Genomic DNA, 21,219 nt, shown 5'->3' with positions numbered 1-21,219 from the left:
CTCGGTGGGTCGGCGTCGGGGTCCTCCTCGGCGGCGTGCACCTCCTCAGCGGCGTCGGCGCGGTCCTCCTCGGCAGCGGCGGCTCCTCCTCGGTGTTGTCACGGTCCTCCTCGGCGGCGTGCAACTCCTCGGTGGTGTCGGCGTGGTCCTCGGTGGCGTCGGCGTGCTCCTCCTCGGCGGGTCGTCGTTGGGGTGGCCCTCCTCGTCAGGGGCGGCGGCGTCGTGGTTGGCCCTCCTCGTCTGGGGCGGCGGACGGAGGGAGAGCGCAGGTGACGGCGGAAAGGGAGAGCGCGGGTGGCGGCGGTTCACTCGGACAGCCTGACGGCGCGGTCGAAACTTCATCAAAGCGCTAGGGTTTTCGGGGCCGCACACTTATATAGAAACCATTTCCACAGGCGGTTTATTAGGTCAACCGCCCGTGGAATGATTTTTTTCCTTGTTTGGAAAATATTCTTTTATTACATATTAAAGCATCTTAAATTAAAGCATATAATTGCCCTAAATATAAATTAAAGTATATTATTACTCTATACATGCCCTTGATATAAATTAAAGCATAATCTCTCTTACATCATGCATACAAGTCCTCGATACAAATTAAAGCTTATCCTAATTTTATACAAATTTCAGGTTCTATCACATTAGAAAATAATTTGCATAACATGGTACTATTTGCCTTGAACTGTTTTGCCTACACCAGCAAGGCGCATGTAGGGCATCACAGATTTATCAAGGGTTGCTTCTACAAGTTTGATCTTTTCTGGATCTCCGAAAGGCGGCACATCGTCGAACTGATTTTATTCTTCCTCATCCTCCACATTCTCAACTCCGACAATTCTTTGTTTCCCGGCAACAACTACGTGCTTCTTTTCATTCGTGGGGTGGATTATATAAAAAAATCCATGTGACGTGATCAGCGAGTACCCACGGTCATCTTTGTGCCCTATAAGGCTGAGGTCGACAATTGTGAACCCGTAGTTGTCCACCACCACACCAATTGGGTGTTTGACCCATTTGCACCGAAAGACGGGGATCTGCAGATTTACTCCATAGTTGAGTTCCCATATTTCATCTATGAACCCATAGTAGGTGACGTTTTTCCCTGTTATGTCATAGGCTTCTATCTGAATGCTGTTATTTTGGGTCATGCTCTTCTTGTCCTTTGCTTTGGTATAAAATGTGTACCCATTAATGTCATATGCTTGCTATGACGTAACTAAACTTGATGGGCCACAAGCCAATATTTTCACATTTTTTTATCTACAGATTCACTAGCTGGAAAGTTTTGGTTCTTGAACCATGTGGTGAAGCGATGCTTGTGCTCTTTCAAGATCCAATCACATGAGCGGCCTTGATTTTTTGTGTGGAGCTCATCTAGGTGTTGCTCGACGCACGGCGCCACTAACTGAAGTTGTTGCAAGATGGTGAAATGTGCTTCTCCCACTGCTTTGTAATCATGATCGATGAATCTTTTCTTTCCTTTGGTCCCTCTTCTAGATAACGTCCCATCATGTCGAGATACAGGTACACCAATCGGATTAGAATCTTTTATTTAATCGATGCAACACTCAATGACTTCCTCGGTACTGTAGCCCTCGATCATGGAACCCTCTGGGTGAGCACGATTCCGTACATAGCCCTTGAGAATGCCCATGTACTGCTCAAACGCATACATCTGATGCAAGAATACAGGGCCCAACGCAATTATCTCATTCACGATGTCAACCAAGAGGTGTACCATGATATCGAAAAAGGATTGAGGGAAGCACATCTCGAGTTGGCACAGAGTCTCTACCAAGTAACTATGTAGAGCACCTAGTTTTTCAGCATCGATCACCTTCCGAGCAATTACGTTGAAGAAGTGACACAATCGTGTGATGACCACCTTTATGTATCTTGGCTTGATACCCCTGATAGCAATAGGGAGCATTTGCGTCATCATCACATGACAATCGTGAGACTTCATGCTAATTAGCTTCAAATCTTTCATCGAGACTAGGTTCTTAATGTTGGATGAGTAGCCAATCAGGACTCTCACCCCACATAAGCACTTGCACAGTGCCTTTTTCTCCTCAGGTGTTAGAGACTAGCTAGCCGGGGGAAGATAATGTTTCCCATTTGGTCTGTCTTCAGGGTGTAACTTTGGCCTGATTTCAAAATGCACCAAGTCCTTACGTGACTTGATTCCATCCTTTGTCTTGCCCGGTATGTTCAGTAAGAGGCCAAGGATGCTATCACACACATTCTTCTCAACGTGCATGACATCAATGCTATGACGGACGTCCAAGTCCTTCCAGTAGAGCAAATACTTAAAGAAAGTCGGCATCTTCTTCCACAACGTGATGGTCGGCGTCTCACTTTTCTTCCTCTTTTTACCCTTCGACGGCTTCCCAAAAACAACCTTGATGCTACTGACCATTTGAAACACTAATGCCCAGCTGCGAGGTTTCAGGCCAGTATCCTCCTCAACCGTGTTGTCAAAATGTTTCTTCATCTTGCGGTATCTGTGAGTTCTGAGTAAGAACTGTCGATGTCATATGTACACTACCTTCTGTGAGTATGGAAGGTACACAGACGTGGTTTCATCCAAGCACACTGCACATCCTTGCTTCCCTTTAACCTGTCCCGATAGGGAAAAAAGGGTGGATAATCATTGATGGTAACGAAAATCATGGCTTTCAACGTGAACTACTGTCGTCGGAACTCATCCCACACCCGGACCCCCTCGTTCCACAGTTTTGCCATATCTTCCATCAATGGTTCTAGAAACACATCTATATTGTTGCTAGGTTGTTTCGGTCCTTGGATAAGAATGGACAGTATAAGGTACTTCCGCTTCATGCATAGCCATGGAGGAAGGTTGTAGATGGCCAAGACCACTTGCCAAGTTTAATGTGAGGTGCTCATGTCACCGAAAGGATTCATTCCGTCGGTACTCAACGCGAACCTTACATTCCTTGGTTCTTCAGCGAACTCTAGATACATGGCATCAAACTTTCTCCATTGGCTAGCATCAGTGGGGTGTCGAAGCTTAGTTCCATCCTTCTTGCGCTTATCGAAATGCCAACGCATCAGTTCAGAGTCCCTAGGGTTCGAGTACAAATGCTGCAAGCGGGATATCACTGGTAGGTACCACATCACCATCGCAGGACTTCTTCTCTTCTTCTCCGCATTGTAAGAAGTGTCTTCTTCGTCTTGACCATCATTACTCTTGTTCTTCTTCGCATTGGCGGAAACATCTTCGTCCTCACAATCATCATTCCTCTTTTACCAACTCGCATTGCACACTGGACATCTATCCAAGGCTTTGTACTCTTTACGGTAGAGGATACAGTGGTTCGAACACGCATGTATTTTTTGCACATCTAATGACAATGGGAAGATAAGCTTCTTCGCCTAATAAGTGGTGGTGGGCAAAGAGTTAGGCTTCGGAAGCATGTTTGCCAAGAGACTTAACAGATCTGAGAAACTCTTGTCGGACCATCCATTGCTGGCCTTCAACCTTAGAAGTTCAAACACCGAATGCAACACCGTAAACTCCTTATCACAGCCCTTCGATTCCTCATACAAAAGTTCATTCGATGCCTTCTGCAACGCCTCAAAATTATCTAAACCTCTCGTGTCCCTTAAAACATGCAGTTCTACGTGGCGCAACATTTCCTCAAGATCAAAATCAGTATCATCATCCATCATAACATCAGTGTCGCTTTCGACTGCTCCCTCATCATCACCATCCACTTGATCAGCAGTGATGCCCTCTTTTGGTTCGCTTGTACGTTGTTTGTCGTGATTGGACCAACATTTGTAATCCTCAACAAAACCTCTCAAGATCAAGTGTGATTTGATTATGCTTGATTTTTTCCACAATTTCTGGTTCTTACAGTCAGAACATGGACAGTATATTTCTTTTATCTTCTTAGTCAAAGTGTCATTCTCAGCGGCTTCAATAAAAGCAGAGAGTCCTTTGATGTATATTTCTCCATGTCTCGACGCATCGTACAACCATGCTCTATCCATCTTTAACGTCAACCACAAAATTAGATACATTAATTAATTACTTTGAAAATTAGAATAAAAAATATTTTTTTAAAAAAGAAAAAATAGGCTTGTTATGATTATAATATGTCTACACAATTGAATTTATATTGACGCAAATTTATGGCTCAAAATAATGTGAATTCATTACTCCCTCTCCCTGGAGATCTAGATCTAGATCTAGAGAAAAAATCTCCATTCATGATGAAACCTCCTAAGGCTAAAAAACATCAAATTCTAGATACATTTTAAAAATATAATGCTAGAATCATGTGAATCTGCACAATTAAATCAATATTGGCAACAAATTTGAGCTAATTTGATGATCTAAATGGCAAGAACCATGAGCATCTCTAGATCACATTGAAACCCTAATTTAGCCTTAAATCTAAAATCTAAACTTCAAAAAAATACAAACTAGGGATAAGATACCCATACCTTATTTGTTTCCTCTAAGGAATTCAAAAACAAAACCCTCTCCTCTATTTTTTTCAAATCCGCCACCACTTGAGAGCTCTATTGTTCAGACAACAGTAGATCCTGTCTGAATCGAGCTCCCTGAGATGATACACTATTTATGGAGCTATCTTCACAAGCGGTTGACATAAGCAACCGCCTGTGAAAACTAATTTCCACAGGCGGTTTCTTATGCCAACCACTTATGCAAATGAACTCTATTTTCACAGGCGCTTCTTTATGTGAACCGCCTATGGAAATGAAGCTATTTTTACAAGCGGTTAGAAACCGCTTGTAAAAATTAGTTTTCACAGGCGGTCCTCAGCCGCACGGGGCCGCAGCTACTTTCTAAAGCGGTAGGTCCTATGAACCGCCTGTAGAAATGAAACCTAGGTGTATCAGAAAATAGCTTTTATAGTAATGGCACGTGAGCGTGTAGTGTTTCATTCCCGCAGTCTGCCTTCCTATGATCCCATGACCTCTTGCACCATGTGCTCTCGCCCATGCACTGCCGCACCGCACGTGAGCGCGCGCTCACGCATAGGCTCACGTGCTTGCACGATGTGTAAAGTATATGCATTGAACTAGTTTTACAAACATTTTAAATAGTGGAGATGACCACGATGGATTTTTTTTATCGTACTTTAGTGCGTATCAACTACAATTGGAATATCGAAAATCTTGGTAGGCTCATGTTGCTACAAGCACCATTGACGAACACGTATATAGAGCCCGTAACTTATTTAGAGAATTTTTACTGTGCTCATACTACTTATAAGTTGTATAGACTTAATTCTACTGTTCATATGATTGAGTATTTTAGTAACTGTTATAGTATTATTAATATTTACCCAACATGCTATTAAAGGGCACTACAATTTTTTTTACATAATCGATAAAATACTCGGTTCCTTCAATCACACGAGAGTTGCGATGGCGCTTGTGAGAATAGGCTGCAACACATGGGAGAGGCGGTAGCATGCGCGAGGGCAGAGGCACGCACGAGCTATGAAGGAGCACGCGAGCGGCGGTGGCACGCAGGGGCAACGAGGGCGATGACAAGCTAGGAAGTAGCGGCGCTATTCAATAAGAACCATAAGCCTGGGCTGGTTTCCATACCATTTTTTCTTCTAAAAATACCTTTATACTCCATATACTACTCTTATATACTCTCTCTATTACCTCTGAACAATAGGAAATATTCTATCCGATTTGGATCATGTAATTCAAAAATAGACCGTGCTTTACTCTGAGAACACTGTAAAGTTTCTCCTTATTTATTTGTTATTGATGCAAAGGTTAAAGGCATATTTGGAAACTTTGGTACAAAGTACATTTTACTTTCTAGGCGATACCATATAATTTTCTAAAAGTACTGCATTCTAAGGCTGATGGCGTTGCTACAAACTTTCTTCACGAGGAGAGGCTCAACTCCATCTAAGAACATTAATTCCACTCACCCCCTCCCTGCGTCTCTCTAGGTACCAGAAACATTGTTGTTTTATGTACCAAAGAAGCCGACGACGTTTCTACGAGCTTTCTTCACGAAAAGAGGGATAACTGACGCTAAAAACACATTCTCTATATATATTAGGCTACACTCTATATGTATATGTATATATATGTACACTTAAAGTGTAGCATAATATTTTACACCCCGAGCCAACCAACCTCCGGTCTGGGCCGACCCAACCCGCTCCAACCTAACCTAGTCACCACCCTGCTGCACCCAACCACGTTCGCCTCCTCCCACCAGCTCTGACATCCCAACCCAGTGACCACCCTCCTCCCAGGTGGCCTGACGACCCTCCCCAGCGGTGGTTTCCTCTGGCGACTCCAGTCCTCTACCCGCGGTGGTTTCCTCTGTCAAGCCCAGTCCTCATGGCGGTTTCCTTTGAAAACCCAGGTCCCCTCTCGTATGAGTCCAGCGACAACATGCTTCCGCGCAGGCGATGATGGGGCTGAGAGCTCCATCATGAGGAAGCTGAAGGAGATCCTCAATGATCTCTTCTCCGTCCCCGGCGCTCCGCTTCTCTTCCAAAGGTACCTTACTTTAGCGCCTGCTCCAATCCCGGTGAGGATTCAGGCGGTAGATCCCCTTTGTGCCAACCCCAATTCCCTTCCTTCTAGGAGGATCAATCTTCTATACCGGTGATAGTGCTCTAATGGTAGCATGTTGGACTGGTTCTGCCTCTCTGACCCCATGTGAACTCACGAGACCATCGCCTCCATAGGCATCGATGATGACTCGGACTAAGTAGCATAGGGGATTGCGGTTCTGGTGGATGAATGGTGCCGTGCATGATCCCCCCCTCCCCGACTCATGTATTTCAGAGGTAATCCACTATCTCCTCCCGACTGATTTGGCGATTTGATCAATGCCAGTCAGATTTTTGTGTCGATTATACACTGACTTTTTCGATTTTGAATGGTGATTAACAATATTTTGTAGTATTGGTTTTGGTAGTTGGTTTACCAAATGAAATCCTAGTAGTTGTAGAATGGGATTCAAAATTCTTCAGAGTGCCTTAGCAACATGTATAGTGAATTAGACTGTAATCACTAATTGGAGTTTTACATCAGCTATGTTGGGCATTGATTTAGTAACAACATAATTTTAGCTGATTGGTCGTAGCTATTTTCTTCAACAATTTCACAGTTATCTTAGTATTAGTTTCTCAGTAAATGGTATGCAGATGTATTGATCTAGCGTGTTGTATTTTACTGAACGAGACTCACTGCTAGTCATAGATTGGAATTAAAAAAAATCCTCAGCAATAGTCTTCTGTCCTAGAAATATGCATACTAAATTTGTTTTCAGTTTCTATTCATGCTTATGTCAAGAATCCATATTTTGCCAGAACTTTTTCTATGCAGGATATGATAATGTTGTCGACGCCTATCCACCGCAGGGATTACTGAATGAGATCCTAACGGGAGAAGAGTGGGTATTGAAAACTTCTGTCACCAAGATTAGTAGTTTGCTAAATGTGTGTTGTTTGCAAGTAATGGTGTTGTGGTTGTTCATTGTGCCGTATTCTTTAGTAACTGCCAGGTTGTTTCTAGTCCATGTCATGGCTCACGGCATGGATGCACCTGGGCAACCGGCCATGCAGCAGGACGTCTTTAGTGCTGTTTTCAACCTGGTTTCAAGAGAAGATGGCAAGAACAACAAAGGAGCAACGCAGGGGACGTACCAGATTCTTCCTAAATGTGTGGTGTAACGTTTGAGAGGATATAATCGTTGTACGTTCCAAGGGGAAATGCCTTCTAGGGAGAACAGTCTGGTGCAAATTGAAGAGCTCTGATATAGTCTTTTTTAGCTGGATGTTGTTTTTTAGTTGGTGAAATGTTTTAGCTGGATGTTGTTTCAGTAGTTGTATCTATATATATTGTAAGGTAACCAAATCAATGTACTGCTAAGTGTTCAAATTTACTACGACTTGGATTCAGTAAAACTTGCACCAATCTATAGTCTTCACCAAATGTTCCTGTCCGTTTTCCTGCGAACATCTTGGATTCAGTAGAACGACGCAAGTGACCATCTTCCTCGATATGGTACGTCTTGTCCTTGAAGACAGCAATGCCCTCCTTCTCTGTAACATACACACGAATTAAAATGATACTACGTCTTGTACTTGAAGACTCCAAACGACGTTCGTAACGAAGTTGTCGTGTGCCTTCATTTGACCGCTCAGACATTCCCTTCGAAGAATCGAGGCAAGTGACCATCTTCCTCGACATGGTACGTCTTGTCATTGAAGACAGCAATGCCCTCCTTCTCTTTAACTGCGCATAACTAAGAATTCTGATGATTCAGTACCCTCCTCTCATGTCACATGTACTACCCAAACATGAAAAATGATACTACTGAGCAGTCTAATTTTACTATGATTTGGAAGCTTAGAAAATGTGATTAGTATAAGAATTTTCTATATATGGATCCTTTTTTTTTTCAATAGTTTTTACTTTTCTTCAGTAGTTCAAAGACAATAATTTAATATTATTGCACCTTTTGTATTGGGTAGCCTCCAAGTCATAGCAAATATAGACACTAATTGTTCAATATTCGATCCTTCGAAGTTCAGTAGTTCATCCCATAGGGACAGGGTTCAGTAATCCATCGTACAGGTTGAGTAGTCCATCCCATAGCGTTCAGTAATCCATCCCATAGGTTGAGTAGTTCATCGCATAAGGTTTAGTAATTCATCCTGTAAGTTCACTAGTCCGTCCCATAGTATTCAGTAATTCACCCCACAGGTTGAGTAGTCTATCCCATAGGGTTCAGTAGTCCATCCCACAAGTTAAGTAGTCCATATGGTTCAGTATTATTTTGCTACGAGCTGGATTCAGTAGTCATCCTTTTAAGCTTTAACAATTCTGTTGGTTGCTAAGTCATCAAACTAGGGGAAATCTTCGGCTTAGGGAGAGAGAAAGAGCCGAAGGTGGCGAGATGTAACACATGTTTATGGGGAGATGTGTAGTTTTTTTCTCTATCCATCCGTTACAGTGCCAGCCTATTTATAGCCCGTACTCAACCACTTCACACCATAATTTACAGTATTACCCTCCTAACTGCCGCATTCTCGGCATATTCGGGGGTATTTTGGTACCATCGAGTACATTTGCACATTTACAATTATACCCTAGATCGCTACATGGGCTTCGACGGACGCACGCCTTCACCCGAAACCCCATAAGGCCAGCCACACACGGGCCTTCAGGGAACCTTCGACTAGCTTGACGCTGCGTCCCGAGTCACCCTTCAGTCTCTGTCCAAAAGCCCGCTAAGGACTTCGCCTACGATGTTACTCTATGTCACGGGTCGACCTTCGGTCTCTGTCCAAAGGCCCGCTAGAGGCTTCGCCTGCACTGATACTTGGCACCACAGGTCGACCTTCGACCTCCGTCCGAGGGCCCACCAGAGGCTTCGTCTGCGCTTCCTGAGACACAACTCTATTATTCATCATTGTACAGCCACCAGTGGACTTTGCCTCATGATCCGAAGGGGCATGTGAGACCATTCTCTAACAGTAGCCCCTACAGGTAAGGTTCATCTTTAATGGGCCGAACCTGTGAATCAAATAATATAGCTGAATGACGTACCCTTCAGCCCGTCGAAGACCCCTGGGGGCTCATTTTAGCAGATAGCCTCCTCATGTTCATCATCCTTTTTTATATGTGAGGATATGACCATTTTGCCCCCAAACAACGAGTAGGGCTTGATGACGCTAAATGTCTTTTCCTCAAGCTGAATCGTCTTTTACGGCAACGGTTCTTCCGACGCACCTCGTTTCAACCGTCGTTAACCCTGTCTTTCACCACTATAAATCCGCTCCACCCGGCGCTTCAATTTTCACCGCTTGAATCTGCTAAAGCTATAGCTCTTGTACGAAGACTCTCACAGTCACCCTTCTTTCGAAGCCCAGTGAGAATGGCTCTAAGAGGCAAGACAAGCCGCCCGAAGACCTATTGGATTGGGAAATCTACGGTTGATGAAGAAGTCCTGGTTGGACTAGTAAAAGAGGGTTTGATCAGCGATGTTTCAAAGGTTAGGCTCCTGAAGGGCCAAGAGACTCCGAAGCACGAAGATAATGAAGCCATTGTCTTCATCAACTACTTTTGAGCGGGGCTTCGCCTTCTTTGCTATGAGATGGTGCTGAAGGTTCTGAAGCTTTTTTGAAATCTAACTCCACCAGCTAATGCCGAACGCCATAGTTCGGCTCGACCTTTTCGTTTTGGCAACACGTTCCGAAGGAACGAAGGCATCGGCCAGGGCCTTCACCGTAGCCCATAGGCTCGATCACCAACCGAAGCCGGTTTTCACATGTAACGTGAAAAGAGAAGCCCATTATGGCTGCCTGAACTTCACTTATCGTGCCGGCCTAGCCACGCCAGCCATGGCATACAAAAACAAATGGCTGAAGCATAGGACGCAGTGGTGGTTCTACCACAAGGTGGACCGAGAGGAGTTTCTCATGTCCCAGTGCGAAGAGGTGAAGGGGAACCACGCCCCCAATGTACAGCTGAAGGCCTCTTAGACGGTGGCATTTGAGGCCTTCACCAGGTGCATGAAGCATGTGACCACGCGCGATCTTGTAGAAGAGTTCGTGGTGTCCGGGGTATGCCCCTTAGCCGAGGCTGGACCATCCCAAAATTCGGTGGCAAAGGGCCGGAGGGACTCTGCCGTCCCTAGCTGGACTTTCGAGGTTTTGCATGTATTATTTTTTACCATGTTCTTAACTGCACTTCGGCTCTCTGTCATTTCCTTACATTGTTTACTTTGTGGCAGACTTGACAGTGGCTGAAGTGGAGACTAAAACCATGCTTCTTCTTGAGAAATTTACCTAGGGCAAAGCCCAACTCTACGCCGACCAGGGGCTCGGTCGGTGACTTAACCGTATTTTTGAGTTACGAGGCCTTGCCTATAAAGACAGGTCGAAGGTGTCTATGCTCTCTTCAGGTCAGGGCGAAGGAGAAGGCTCCCCGAACGCCGAGGCCGGCGGAGAATCTACTAGTGGTAGCCAAAAGAAGTGGAAATCGCAAACCCTTCGCTGTGAGAGGGCAAAAAGAAGAAGGCACTTGCCCTGAAGAAGAGACCTCGCGAAGTGGCCTTCGACAACCTGGGTGAGGAAGTGAACCCCGAAGGCTCAACAGTCATTCGAGCTATGCGCCTTCGATTGGAGCCTCCGAAGGGCACCCAGGATCTTCCCTGCTCATCGCCGAAGCCCACCTTTTCTGCGTGCGTGGACCTTGCCATGCTAATTCTTAGCAACGAGGAGGATGAACTTTCAGATCTGCGCACTACCGCCGAGCCAGTGGGGGGGGGGGAGCTGAGGAGGCCGAAGGGGCAAAAATTGTTGAAGAAGCTGGAGCTGAATCGGCCTCTTCCTCTTCATCTTTGAGTTCTTTGTCTAAGGACAGTTCGTCCGGAGGTGATAGAGCCACAAAGACCAAAGAGGAAAATACCTCGTCGCCCATGCCTCACTGTGGCGTAAAGGGGCTTATGAGTCACAGCGGCTTACTTGACGCGAAGGCTATTGACGCTGAAGCCTTCAAGATTTCTTTATTTGAGCCAAGCTCGAGGGAGGTCAATGACGCAAAGAAGATGTTTGGCAGCTTCGTTCTCCCCGATCTTGAGATTTCTCTAGCGTGAAAACCCGCTGTTGAGCTCATCGACGCCTCCGATGTTGGGCAATTGCAAAGGTATTTTGTATCATGACTTCAACTTTTCTTCACTTACTCATTTTGATACCTACACGCTATCGCAGGCTATGCTCATTTCAAATGCTTAGCACAAGCAAGCAGAGCATTCTGAGGCCTGCACAAAGAATGCGGAGGCAGAAAGGGCCCTGTTTCAAGCCCGGGCAGAGAAGGCTGAGGCCCAAAAAAGGGAGTTGACACGGCGAGCGAGGGAGGCTGATCTGCGCTTGCAGTAGCTTGAAAATGAAGTGAGCTCCCTTCGCTCAGGAAAACATAGTGCAAAATAAGAGGTTACCTACATTCGTCAGAATCTAACGACGTCCAAAGCTCAAGTTTTGGGGCTGCAAGCCCTATGCAACGCTGAAAAAGCTAAAGCGCAGCCGTTGTGTGAAGAGCTGGACGAGGCGAAGGCGCTATCCGACGATGCCGTCACTGTGCTAGGAAAACTGGAGTCGAAGGCCATTGCAGCATGCGAAGCAATTAGCAATACTTTTGATGGAATCGGTGCTTCAGCCATGCTTCCAACGCTTAACCTTATCGGGCTGGGTGGACTTGTTGGATGGATTTGCGAAACCAGTGACATCCTTTTGCCCGTGGCCCAGCTGTACGGTGAATTCCGCACCATGGTCCCAACCAAGAGTTTAGTCCAGTGAAAGGATCGAATGGCTTAAGAGGGGGGGGTGAATTGGGCAATTAAAAAAACTTCTTCCAATTTCTAGAACAAATAGCAACCTTAACCTAGATGCAAAGAAACACAACTACACAATCAAACTAAGGAAAGGGAACCAAAACAAGGAAGCAAAAACACAAAGAGAAATGCGGAAACAAAAGCTTGCAAGAAAGTAAATGCTCAAAGTAAATACGGGAAGTAAAGAGATGGACAAGAGAACACCGGATTTTTTCCCAAGGTATCGAGGAGTTGGTGCTCCTCTAGTCCTCGTTGGAGCATTCACCAGGGATATTGCTCCCCCTTGAGTCACCAAGACTCAAGTGCTTTCTCATGATTACCACTTCTCCATCTTTGGATTAGTGGGCATCAAACCAAGTACAAGCTCTTCTCGGGTCTCCCATAAGAACTCCAAGAGCCCACTGAGAACACCTCTAATCACCAAGACTGGCTAGGTGTTGCCAACCACCAAGAGTAGCAAGGCAATAGCTTCACTTGACCAAGATCAAGCCTAAACTACAGCTAGATGCACACTTGCTACTCTCCAAGCACTAATGATGTCCTTAATCTTTAATTAGGAACTTAGAAATCAACTCAAGTGCTCTCTCTTGCTTCTTGATGACACCAAGTGGAGGGGTATTTATAGGTTAGAGATCAAAAAATAGCCGTCGCCTAACCACTCAAATTTTCTGTTATTACATGATGGTCCAGTGAGTATATCCTTACTCATACTGAACAATCCCATGAGTACAAATTTTCATACCCAAGTGCCAGCTATCACTAGCCGTTACTGCTGAGAATTAGTCCGGTGATAAGCATCATGTGTTCAATACACTGACATCAGACCATCTAGTCATTTGAACCAAGCCAAACTTCACTTTGCAAGCCTCTCTGCTGAAAATGCCCCGGTGCTCATACATATCCATCACCGGACAATCAAGTGAGTAGACCACTTCAAACTACTCGAAGAAACCTCTCTGCAGAAATTAGTCTGGTGATCTCAACATCTAGTCACCGGATAATCCAATGAGTACAAATCTCTTTGGTCACCAGAAAAACTTCTCTGCAAGAATTAGTCCGGTGGTTCATCTTCCCATCACCGAATAATCCTGTAAGTTCAACTTCATTTTTCTTGGAAATATTCTCTTTTGCTAAAATTAGTCTGGTGCTTTAAACACTCTAACACCAGACCATTGCGTGTAACACTTCTAAAAATTTTGGACACATGTCAACAAAAAAGCATTCGGTGATACCCTGGCCTTGATCATCGGAGCATCTAATGAACATAGAAGTGCTTTTCTGACTTGTGCAAATAATGCTGCGGTGAGACCAATAACATAACCACCGGATCATCCCGTGAGGCAAGTTTTCTGAGCTCATCCAATTCAAATTTTCCTTGAGCTCTAACTTCTCAACATCTCAACCACGTACCTCTATGAGTTACCTAGTGCTGGAATTTCATAAGTGTGCATCAAACCAAGTCTAGACTCAAATAGATTAAGTTACTACTCTTAGCCCCTCTTTATAGTACGGTCAAAAGACCAAGAAAGAAAATATATACTACTCTAAGTGTCCTTTATCTCCTTTGTGACACTTAGAACTAGAAGATCTTTAATCTTGATGCACATGTCCTTTGATCAACCAAATTATCGCTTTAGAGACCAAGAGTACCCAAATATCATTGTATACTCAATTTTTTGATTCCCTTCAAAACAAATTATTAGTCACAATGATACAGTTGTCATTAATCACTGAAACACTTACCAGTTACCTAGGGGCCTAAATGCTACATCCAGTAAATTGAGAGGACTAGTTGTGACCATCATACTACACTTCAAAAATCAACCTTCTACTATCCTTCGGACATGTCAACTTCGGTTGTGCCGAGGGCATCTGATGGGTAATGTTGGCCTGATCTTCTGATAGGTAGCGATAAGTCGGTGGGTGGAGAACTCGACGTTGATGATCCAAATGCTTCGACCCGAACAGATCGTCTCCCTTGCAATCACTACACCACAGCTCCGTTGGTTATCAACCGTGCCGCGCGGTTGACCTCGCCAAGAAGGCTCAATCCCTACAAGCGTACCGAGAACACAAGCAAGAACGTAGAAGATGCAATCTGAAATATTGTGAATCGAATTCAAGCACTCGAAGTTGGCGTTCCACAAACACTTGCGGCGGCCTAGTCGGTCCGGAACAAGAGCGAAAATCTCATAACTGTGTGTAGATCAATATCTAAGCAAAACCCAACCCTAATTAGGGCGGCGGCTACTGTATATAAAAGACTAGGGTCGGCCAAGGACCCCTGCATGCGTCCCTAATGAACTCCAACACGTTACACGGCCCAACGGCCCAAAATATGGTGGTGCAGCACCCTGAACGATTCCTATTGACTCAGAAAGAATTTGGACATGGGACTAGCCCCGTTGGAAAGCTTATCTCCTTAGCTTTCCAACCATGTGTAGAACGTCAAAAACGGAGTCCGTATGCGTTCTGGGCGACGATTTTAGTGCAGACTGGTCCTGGACTCCGAAACGGACTCGAATTTGATTGGACCTCCACCTTGGCTTGGGCGCCCTTGCTGTTCTTCTCCTGTGTTCCTAAGTAACAATACATCACAATTATTCAGTAGCATCCCATCCTTATCAAAATATAAAGGAACACTAAGGAACGAGCTCACCTCATGATTTAGTTGACGTGCACGAGCTCGTGTCAATGGACCTATTGTTGGAGGAATACTCGGTGTGTGTGTATCCGAAAGAGTGATGTCCTCATCATCCTCCCCCTCTTGAATTGGAGTCGTCCTCGACGCAATGTCATCTTCTTCTCCCAAGTAAGGCTTTAAATCTGAAATGTTAAATGTGGGACTAACCCCATAATGTGCAGGCAACTCAAGCTTATATGCATTATAATTGATCTTTTCCATAATTTTAAAAGGACCATCAGCTCGAGGCAGCAATTTAGACTTTCTCAAATCAGGAAACCTATCTTTGCGCAAATGTAACCACACAAGATCACCAATTTCAAAAGTAATATGTTTCCGACCTTGGCTACCATAAGTTCTATACTTCTCATTCATCTTTTCAATATTTTCCTTAGTCAACTCATGCATTTTTAGAATCAAATCAACACGTGTCTTAGCATCAAAATTCAATTTCTCGGATGTTGGTAAAGGAAGTAAGTCAATAGGGGCACGGGGGTTAAAACCATACACTACTTGAAACGGACTTACCTTGGTGGTGGAGTGAACTGATCTGTTGTAAGCGAACTCAATATGGGGTAGACACTCTTCCCACATCCTCAAATTTTTCTTCAAAACAGCCCGCAACATGGTGGATAATGTGCGGTTCACAACCTCCATTTGTCCGTCGGTTTGAGGGTGACATGTCGTCGAAAATAGCAGCTTTGTCCCAAGTTTATTCCAAAGTGACTTCCAAAAGTGGCTCAAAAATTTAGCATCATGATCCGAAACAATGGTGTTAGGCACTCCATGCAAGCGAATGATTTCCCTGAAAAACAAATCAGCTATGTGTGTAGCATCATCGCTCTTGTGACAAGGTATAAAATGTGCCATTTTTGAAAAACGATCCACAACGACAAATATACTATCCCTCCCCCTCTTGGTCCTAGGCAATCCTAAAACAAAATCCATAGAAATATCCTCCCAAGGCACACTAGGAACAGGAAGAGGCATATAAAGTCCATGTGGGTTCAAGCGAGACTTAGCTTTATTGCAAGTAGTGCAGCGTGCCACGTAGTGCTCGACGTCGCGCCTCATCTTAGGCCAAAAGAAGTGAGCAGCCAATACATCCTCGGTCTTCTTCACTCCAAAATATCCCATCAAACCACCTCCATGCGCTTCCTGCAAGAACAATAGGCGAATAGAGCTAGTTGGGATGCATAGCCTGTTAGCACGGTATAGTAATCCATCATTCAGCACATATTTATTCCAAGTTCTTCCTTCGTTACAATGTTCAAAAGCATCTTTAAAGTCCAAATCAGTAGCATATAATCCTTTAATTGTTTCTAAACCAAAAATCTTATGATGGAGTTGGGACAACATGGTATAACGTCTAGATAACGCATCTGCAATGACATTGTCTTTACCTTTCTTGTGTTTAATGATATAAGGAAAAGACTCTATAAATTCAACCCATTTAGCATGACGTTTGTTCAGTTTGGCTTGGCTTCTAATATGTTTCAAAGCTTCATGATCAGAATGAATAATAAACTCCTTGGGCCAAAGATAATGTTGCCATGTTTCTAAAACTCGCACTAAAGCATACAACTCCTTATCATAAGTCGAATAATTAAGAGATGGCCCATTCAATTTCTCACTAAAATAAGCAACGGGTTTACCTCCTTGTAGTAGCACTCCTCCAATTCCAATGCCGCTAGCATCACATTCTAACTCAAAAGTCTTACCAAAGTCTGGAAGTTGGAGTAGAGGTGCATGCGTAAGCTTATCTTTCAGCGTATTAAAAGCTTGTTCTTGTGCTGGCCCCCATTGGAACGGAACGCCCTTCTTTGTCAACTCATTGAGTGGGGCAGCAATGGTGCTGAAATCTCTCACAAAACACGGATAGAACCCTGCAAGGCCATGAAAACTTCTCACCTGTGTGATAGTCCCAGGGGTCGGCCAGCTCTTGATGGCTTCAATTTTAGCTTCATCCACTTCAATTCCCTGTGGAGTAACAACATAGCCAAGAAAAGTAACTCTATTCGTGCAATAGGTGCACTTGTCAAGGTTAGCAAACAAACGTGCCTCTCTCAAAGCAGTAAAAACAGCACGTAGATGATCAATGTGTTCTTCATGTGACTTGCTATAGATCAAAATATCATCAAAGTACACCACCACAAATCTTCCTATGAAAGCACGTAAAACCTCATTCATCAATCTCATGAAAGTGCTAGGTGCATTAGTTAAACCAAAAGGCATCACTAACCACTCATATAGACCGAACTTAGTTTTGAAAGCAGTTTTCCATTCATCTCCCAATTTCATTCTTATTTGGTGGTAACCACTACGCAAGTCAATCTTCGTGAAAATAATAGAACCACTCAACTCATCAAGCATGTCGTCTAGCCTAGGAATAGGGTGACGATACCTTATTATGATATTATTAATGGCTCTACAATCAACACACATGCGCCATGTACTATCTTTCTTAGGAACCAAAAGAACAGGAACAGCACAAGGACTAAGGCTCTCTCGTACGTACCCACGGTCCAAAAGGTCTTGGACTTGTCGCTGAATTTCCTTAGTCTCCTCCGGATTGGTCCTATATGCAGCGCGGTTTGGCAAAGTTGCTCCCGGGATCAAATCTATTTGGTGCTCTATCCCTCTCAATGGTGGCAGCCCCGGGGGTATCTCAGCTGGAAAGACATCCTTATACTGCTGCAAAAGGTTAGTGACAGCAACAGGCAAAGAGCTAGGTATATCATCAATTGAAAATAAAACCTCTTTGCATACGAAAGCATAGCACAAAGTATCATTATCTTGAATTTCAGCAAGGTCAGATTTAGTAGCAAGCATAACACCACCCTTTAACTTAATGCCTTCGGACCTAGGTGTGTTCTTCTCTTTCTTAGGTGGAAAAACAGATTGAGCTACTTGCTGATTTTCAGATTCCAAAACACGTTCTTTCTTTTCTTTTTCAGCTAAAGCTTTATCACATTGCACAATTTCAGCAGGTGTCAAAGGCAGCAAAGAGATTTTCTTTCCTTTGTGCATGAGAGAGTATTTATTACTTCTACCATGGTGTGTAGCATCGGTATCAAATTCCCAAGGACGGCCTAACAAAAGTGAACATCCATGCATAGGTACTACATCAAAATCAGCATAATCATGGTAGGAACCAATAGAAAAATGTACTCTCGCAGATTGTGTTACCTTAACCTTACCGCTGTTATTGAACCACTGAATGTAGTATGGATGAGGATGTGCACGTGTTGGCCAGTAAAGATTCTTCACAAGATCGGAGCTCAAGAGGTTGTTGCAACTCCCGCCATCAATTATGGTACGAACACGTGCATCTTTGACAATGAGGAATGTCTGGTACAGATTATGGCGTTGTAGCTGCTCCGCTTGCCCCATTTGAGAACTCAACACTCGCTTCACAATGAAGGTGCGTGCTGCATAACTCTCCGTGTCAGCGGTACCACTAATCTCCTCCCCCTCACTATCCATGTCATGATCGGTTGCAAGATTAGCTTCAAATGCATATTCTTCCTCGACATCACTATGACTGACATATCCACCATCTGCTGTTGCGGAGTATGCTCGCTGGCTTGGGCAATCCTTCATGACGTGGCCAATACCTTGGCAGCGATGGCACATAATGCCTGTTGTACGACCCGTGGTAGCTGCACCTGAAGAAGAGCGTGGCATTGGATCCTGCGAAACAGTAGATTTACTCACCTCATGTGATGGTTGTGGTGCTCCTGCTGAACGCGCCCGAGTGTTGGAGGAGGGGGCAGCAGATCGTGTAGATGTAGAAGGGAATGTTGTTGCTTGTCCCGGTGGTACTCGTGAAGTAGATGTACTCCCAAAATTGTTCAGCCATTTCTGCACCTGTTGTCGACCCTGCAGTTCTTTTTCTGCCAAGATAGCAAAATGGAACAACCTATTGGTAGTATTGTAATCTTTATAATCAACAAGGTCCTGAATTTCACGTCTCAACCAGGAGTAAAAACGAATCATGGTATCCTCATCATCCTCTTGTATACTACAACGAAGCATAGCAATAATTGTAATCAGAAGAGCAAAGCTAAATAAGTGTCCAAAGTATGAATCACAGTTGCTGGTCTATCACGTATCCCTAGTCCTAGCACAACAGCTAAAACAAAGCTAAAAAGGATGATCAGAGAAAGACACAGCAAATAGCACAATGATCTGGGTGTTCTCTATGTGCTCCTCTTTTTTGTCTTTTAGCACTAGTAGGAATCACGAACCTTTTTTTCGTATTTTTCTGATATTTTTTTTCTGAACTAGGAGCACACAAGAAACAACCACAGAAATTTTTAGCTCAAACGGATGCAAGATGTGGCCTATAGAAAATCAAGCACGTTCTCTGAAAAGCATGCGGAAACTTCGCGGCTCGAATACTCAATCTTCCAAGCCGAATTTGGGAAAAAAATTTCGGCGGAACCCAGTAAAGCAGGGGAGCAACGGATGTAACTTTTTCTGTAGATGTCCGTGAAATTTTTTTTGCCTGATTCCGAGTCCGTATGCGAATGTTATGGCCGTTTTACTGAACACCTATCGAGTTAGGGTTTTTTTCAAAGCAACTCTTGCAGAAATTGACCACTTTAAGGTATTGCAAACAATAGGATCGCGAGATGAACAAGGAGGGCAGCGGTGGCAGGGCAATTGATACAAGGCGGCTTGCGACCTATCTAGGGTTGGCGTGGCAGAAAGTAACACAAGGCGGCTCGTGGTGGCAAATCGAGTAATGTGGTGGCTCGACTTGTTGGTGGGGATGGTGGCGATGGGATAGCGGTGTGATCAAAACAGCACGGAGCGTTGACTAAAGACCAAGAACATGACTCTAAAACCAGCAACAAGACTCGACCACGGACACAAACTCAACAATGCGCAACTGAAAACAAAAATTGCAAAGGCACAAGGGGTTCTAGGGCAGCGGAAATTGATGGAATTTTTTTGACTTTTTCTGGACTCTAGGTAATGAAAAACAGACTAATCTAAAGGGAAAAACGAAATTACCTAACGGGCAACCTGAAAATCTGATACCAGTTGATGGGTAATGTTGTCCTGATCTTCCGATAGGTAGCGATAAGTCGGTGGGTGGAGAACTCGACGTTGATGATCCAAAGGCTTCGACCCGAACAGATCGTCTCCCTTGCAATCACTACACCACAGCTCCGTTGGTTATCAACCGTGTCGCGCGGTTGACCTCGCCAAGAAGGCTCAATCCCTGCAAGCGTACCGAGAACACAAGCAAGAACGTAGAAGATGCAATCTGAAATATTGCGAATCGAAATCAAGCACTCGAAGTCGGGGTTCCACAAACACTTGCGGCGGCCTAGTCGGTCCGGAACAAGAGCGAAAATCTCACAACTGTATGTAGATCAATATCTAAGCAAAACCCAACCCTAATTAGGGCGGCGGCTACTGTATATAAAAGACTAGGGTCGGCCAAGGACCCCTGGACGCGTCCCTAATGGACTCCAACACGTTACACGGCCCAACGGCCCAAAATATGGTGGAGCAGCACCCTGACAGATTCTGGACGTCCACTTATTTCGATGATTCATGTTGACTCAGAAAGAATTTTGACATGGGACCAGTCCCGTTGGAAAGCTTATCTCCTTAGCTTTCCAACCATGTGTAGAATGTCAAAAACGGAGTCTGTATGCGTCCTGGGCGACGATTTTAGTGCAGACTGGTCCTGGACTCCGAAACGGACTCGAATTTGATTGGACCTCCACCTTGGCTTGGGCGCCCTTGCTGTTCTTCTCCCGTGTTCCTAAGTAACAATACATCACAATTATTCAGTAGCATCCCATCCTTATCAAAATATAAAGGAACACTAAGGAACGAGCTCACCTCATGATTTAGTTGATGCGCACGAGCTCGTGTCAATGGGACCTATTGTTGGAGGAATACTCGGTGTGTGTGTATCCGAAAGAGTGATGTCCTCATCAGCATCCAAGGCCACCGTGCGATCATTCACCACCATCTACTGGTGTAAACATGGCCGCGAGCTTGCCCTTCGGGAGGCGAAAATCAACCGCCAACAAGTATGCTTTTTTAGCTCTGCTTTCGAGATTTTTTCCACCTATGTATTCATGGACCCTTTGTTCTGTAGGCAAAATCGAAGAATGAACCTTCCGCC

At 44.4% G+C, this 21,219-nt stretch overlaps 1 protein-coding gene across 4 annotated transcripts; it reads left to right on the top strand.

Annotated features, from left to right (window-relative positions):
- The first annotated feature begins 6,220 nt into the window (after window positions 1-6,220).
- Window positions 6,221-7,922, top strand: LOC133920579 (uncharacterized). Of its 4 annotated transcripts, none has more exons than XR_009910127.1 (3): window positions 6,221-6,534; window positions 6,726-6,827; window positions 7,369-7,922. XR_009910127.1 is itself a non-coding variant. In XM_062365182.1 (2 exons), exons 1-2 carry the CDS (start codon window positions 6,815-6,817, stop codon window positions 7,713-7,715), a joined length of 360 nt encoding a protein of 119 aa, XP_062221166.1. In that variant the 5' UTR covers window positions 6,221-6,814; the 3' UTR covers window positions 7,716-7,922. The 4 variants fall into 4 exon arrangements, 2 of the variants coding, with proteins under 2 accessions (XP_062221166.1, XP_062221165.1); XR_009910128.1 differs by having other exon boundaries at window positions 7,353-7,922; XM_062365182.1 differs by having other exon boundaries at window positions 6,221-6,827.
- The last annotated feature ends 13,297 nt before the right edge of the window (window positions 7,923-21,219 follow it).

The sequence above is a fragment of the Phragmites australis genome, chromosome 6 (assembly GCF_958298935.1).
Source record: "Phragmites australis chromosome 6, lpPhrAust1.1, whole genome shotgun sequence".
NCBI classification, from domain to species: domain Eukaryota; kingdom Viridiplantae; phylum Streptophyta; class Magnoliopsida; order Poales; family Poaceae; genus Phragmites; species Phragmites australis.
Note: the sequence above shows the minus strand (reverse complement) of the source record. Positions and strands in the feature narration are given on the sequence as shown.

Coding starts and splice junctions, on each gene's coding strand:
- LOC133920579 (XM_062365181.1), top strand. CDS start 6,777: ATGAATGGTGCCGTGCATGATCCCCCCCTCCCCGACTCATGTATTTCA. Junction 6,828..7,352: donor CCGACTCATGTATTTCAGAG/GTAATCCACTAT, acceptor ATATTTTGCCAG/AACTTTTTCTATGCAGGATA.